The sequence below is a fragment of the Mesocricetus auratus genome, unplaced genomic scaffold, assembly GCF_017639785.1.
Source record: "Mesocricetus auratus isolate SY011 unplaced genomic scaffold, BCM_Maur_2.0 Super-Scaffold_15014, whole genome shotgun sequence".
NCBI classification, from domain to species: Eukaryota; Metazoa; Chordata; class Mammalia; order Rodentia; family Cricetidae; genus Mesocricetus; species Mesocricetus auratus.
The window spans coordinates 5,605,366-5,608,520 of record NW_024429186.1 but is presented as its reverse complement, the minus strand read 5'-3'; the positions used below and the strand labels follow the sequence as shown (position 1 = coordinate 5,608,520).

General features: G+C 37.8%; 1 gene segment (V, D, J or C); it reads right to left on the bottom strand.

Moving 5' to 3' along the window:
* Window positions 1–250: 250 nt before the first annotated feature.
* On the bottom strand, window positions 251–750 carry LOC110340579. The segment is given in 2 exon segments: window positions 251–579; window positions 662–750. Coding segments are annotated over 2 exon segments (375 nt in total).
* Window positions 751–3,155: the final 2,405 nt, after the last annotated feature.

Below are 3,155 nucleotides of genomic sequence, written 5' to 3'. Positions count from 1 at the left end.
GAATTAAGTCAATGGATGTGGTCCCTGAAAAATAGCTGATCAAGGTGTGGTTAAACTTAAGGGCATCCTGAATGAGTATCTTGCTTTTCTCAGTGGTCCTTTTGAAATCTTGACAAAAACCCTATGCTACCCTGAAGTAAAAGAAGAAGTGACACTTGTAATGATCAATTTTTAGCAAGTCTCCTGTCTAATCTTCTCTGTCATCACAGTCACGTGGCCCCTTCCTGCTCCCCCAGGGTTTCTGACACACTCAGGATGTGGTTGCAACATTGTGTCTCACACAGTAATAGACTGAAGAGTCGTCAGATATCAGTCTGCTGAACTCCATATAGGCTGTGCTGGAGGATTTGTCTGTAGTTAGAGTGACCTTGTCCTGAAATTTCTGATTGTAGGCAGTAGCATCATTTTCAGGATAAATAGCTCCAATCCACTCCAGGCCCTGTCCAGGCTTCTGCTTCACCCAATTCATTTCATAGTCAGTGAAGGTGTAGCCAGAAGTCTTGCAGGATAACTTCACTGAGGACCCAGGCTTCACAAGTTCAGCCCCAGACTGTTGCAGGTGGACCTGGGAGTGGGCACCTGTGGAGAAAAGGGCAGGGTGTCTACATTTGTCTCCTCAGTTCCTATTCCTTATTCAGATTTGTAACTGGAAAGCCCTTACCTCTAGTTACCAACACAAGAAAGAGAATGGTCCAGCTCCCTCCCATGTTGAGGACCTGTGTCTTCTGTAACTATGGAAATGACTCTGATCTTATGCTGTGCTGAGGTGTGGATATCCTTGTATTTACCATAATAGACTCCAGTAATTTGAATATTCATGAACAGGGTATTTCTGAAATTTGGACCTAGACATGCTGGACAAGAAGACACCTTGGTCAGGAAGCAGGATCCTGAAGCCAAGATCTCATTATCTCTGAGCATATGTATAGCATCCTTCTTCCATGGATTCTCTGCAGATGCTGAGGAAGCAAAATCATGACCTGAGATCTCCATAGGTTTCATGACTGAGGCAGTGCCTCCACCTGGGACAAGGCTGTCAGACTGATTTACAGATGATGGCTGTGAAGATGGCAGTGATGGGAAATTTAAAACCAGTTTAGTTTGAAGCTTACATCCTCCTTTCTGTTATTTGCAATTAATATTTGCCAGTCCACCAGATTACATACTAAGAAACTCATCCAAATCTAGATATACTTAAGAATTATTTATACAACAGTGATTATTGCAGCAACTTCACAATAACTACATTATGGAAATAAACTATATCTTTGTCATCAGAGGATCTCATCATGAAGATATGTTTATACAAACAGCACAACACATGATTTTTATCCACAAGGAATGGGGAAGTTATATCAGTTATAACAAATGGAAAAAGTAGAGATAAATGTATTACTTAAAACCATCTCAGAAATCAGACATTAAAGGAGACTCGCATCAGCAGATTTTAGATGTTGTTTGTTTACATAAAACTATGAATATGGATACATGATGAAGTATAAGTGAAAGTTTTCTAGTATAATAAAATAGGAGGGTGAAGAAAATGAAGGGTATAGATTCATGGGGGAAATAATAGTGTATGAAATGCATGTGTATGAAAATTCTAAAAATATAGGAAATTGTTATTTTTACACATCATATTTATGATTTTTGAAAATCTATCCATGTATAAAATATAGTATGATCATATCTATATTGATTATGTCCCACTGGTTCCTATTGGCACCTTCCAATATGTCTCTGTCCCTCTTTGTGACCTCCCTTGTTTCATTAATAAATAACAACCTGAATCTAATCAGTTCTACCTATATACACATATGTGGAATCTTTGAACAGTACACCAGAAAGCTCTACACAACTTCCAAATAAAACCGATAACATTTTCATTACCAGACATCAATGCCAATAGATTCTCTGTTTGATGTGGGTCCTTTGGAGTTTATCTCCAAGTATATAACTTTTTAAATATGTTATTCTATCTTTGGTGGTTTGAACAGGAGAAAAACCAACCCGAGTGTGCATGAACCTCAGAGACAACCTATGGAATACAGTTCTTGCATTTTATTCTGTGAGTTCAAGCAATCAAATTGATGTTGCCAAGTCTTCCAGTAGACATCTTTACCCACTCAGATATTTTACAAGCTTAGACAGAACAAAAATACTCAGTGATACTTTGTAAAAGTTCTCTCTCACATCACATTGTGCATTTTTTCTTTCACTTGTCTTTTGCCTATATATCATCGTCACAGAGTTGTGATTTTTTGGATTTTGTGTGTGCTGGTGTGTCAGATTATTTATTGTTTTATTTTGGCTTGGTGTTAACTACTTTCCTATAATTTCTTTGTCTCTTTGTTTTTAACTTGTTAGAGAAACACAGGGTGTAGAGTTTGGCAGAAGAGGATAGTGAAAGGTCTAGGAGGAGTAGGGGTAGGGTAATCAGTGATCAGAATGCATTGTACAACATTTTTCAAATAAAATTGTAAAATGTAAAAGTAAGCTGCACGAAATAAACAAGAAAATATAAACCCATAAAAAGTGTAGCAGCAAATCTTTACTGCTTTCATCCATGGAAATATTACACGTGAACAACAGCAGGTTCAGTTCAGCTAGTAGACTCAAGACAGGAAACCAACGAGGAAACACAGTCTGTTCCACACCAAACTTATCTCGCTACTGGGATTCTGGGCTACATCGGGCCCCCTGATTTTTTGAGCTCCCCTGAAGGTTGGTTTGTCATTATTACACTGAAATTACACTATCTCCCTTGAGCAGTAACACATTCCTGCAGCTTCATTGCTCACAGAACTCAGCTGCAGGGAGAAACGGCTGTTTTTTGTCTGAAGATGCCGACCGGAGTTTTCAATGATGTATTTTACGTTTTCTGTATAGTATCATCAGTTCCCCTTATTCTTAGACAGGGTTTGTGCTACTTATGTTTTTCAGATACTGAACATATTAATGGAAAAAGGATGGATTTGGAATAGGTTTCCCAAATGGCACAATCCAATAACACTATGTGGGACTATATTTGTATGTGTATTATATATCTGATATTTAGCTACAATATTAAAAATAAATGAGTACTACATTAATTCAGGTTATTCATGCATATTTCTCTCTAATATCATGTCATGAATCAGATGCACCCAGTGTTG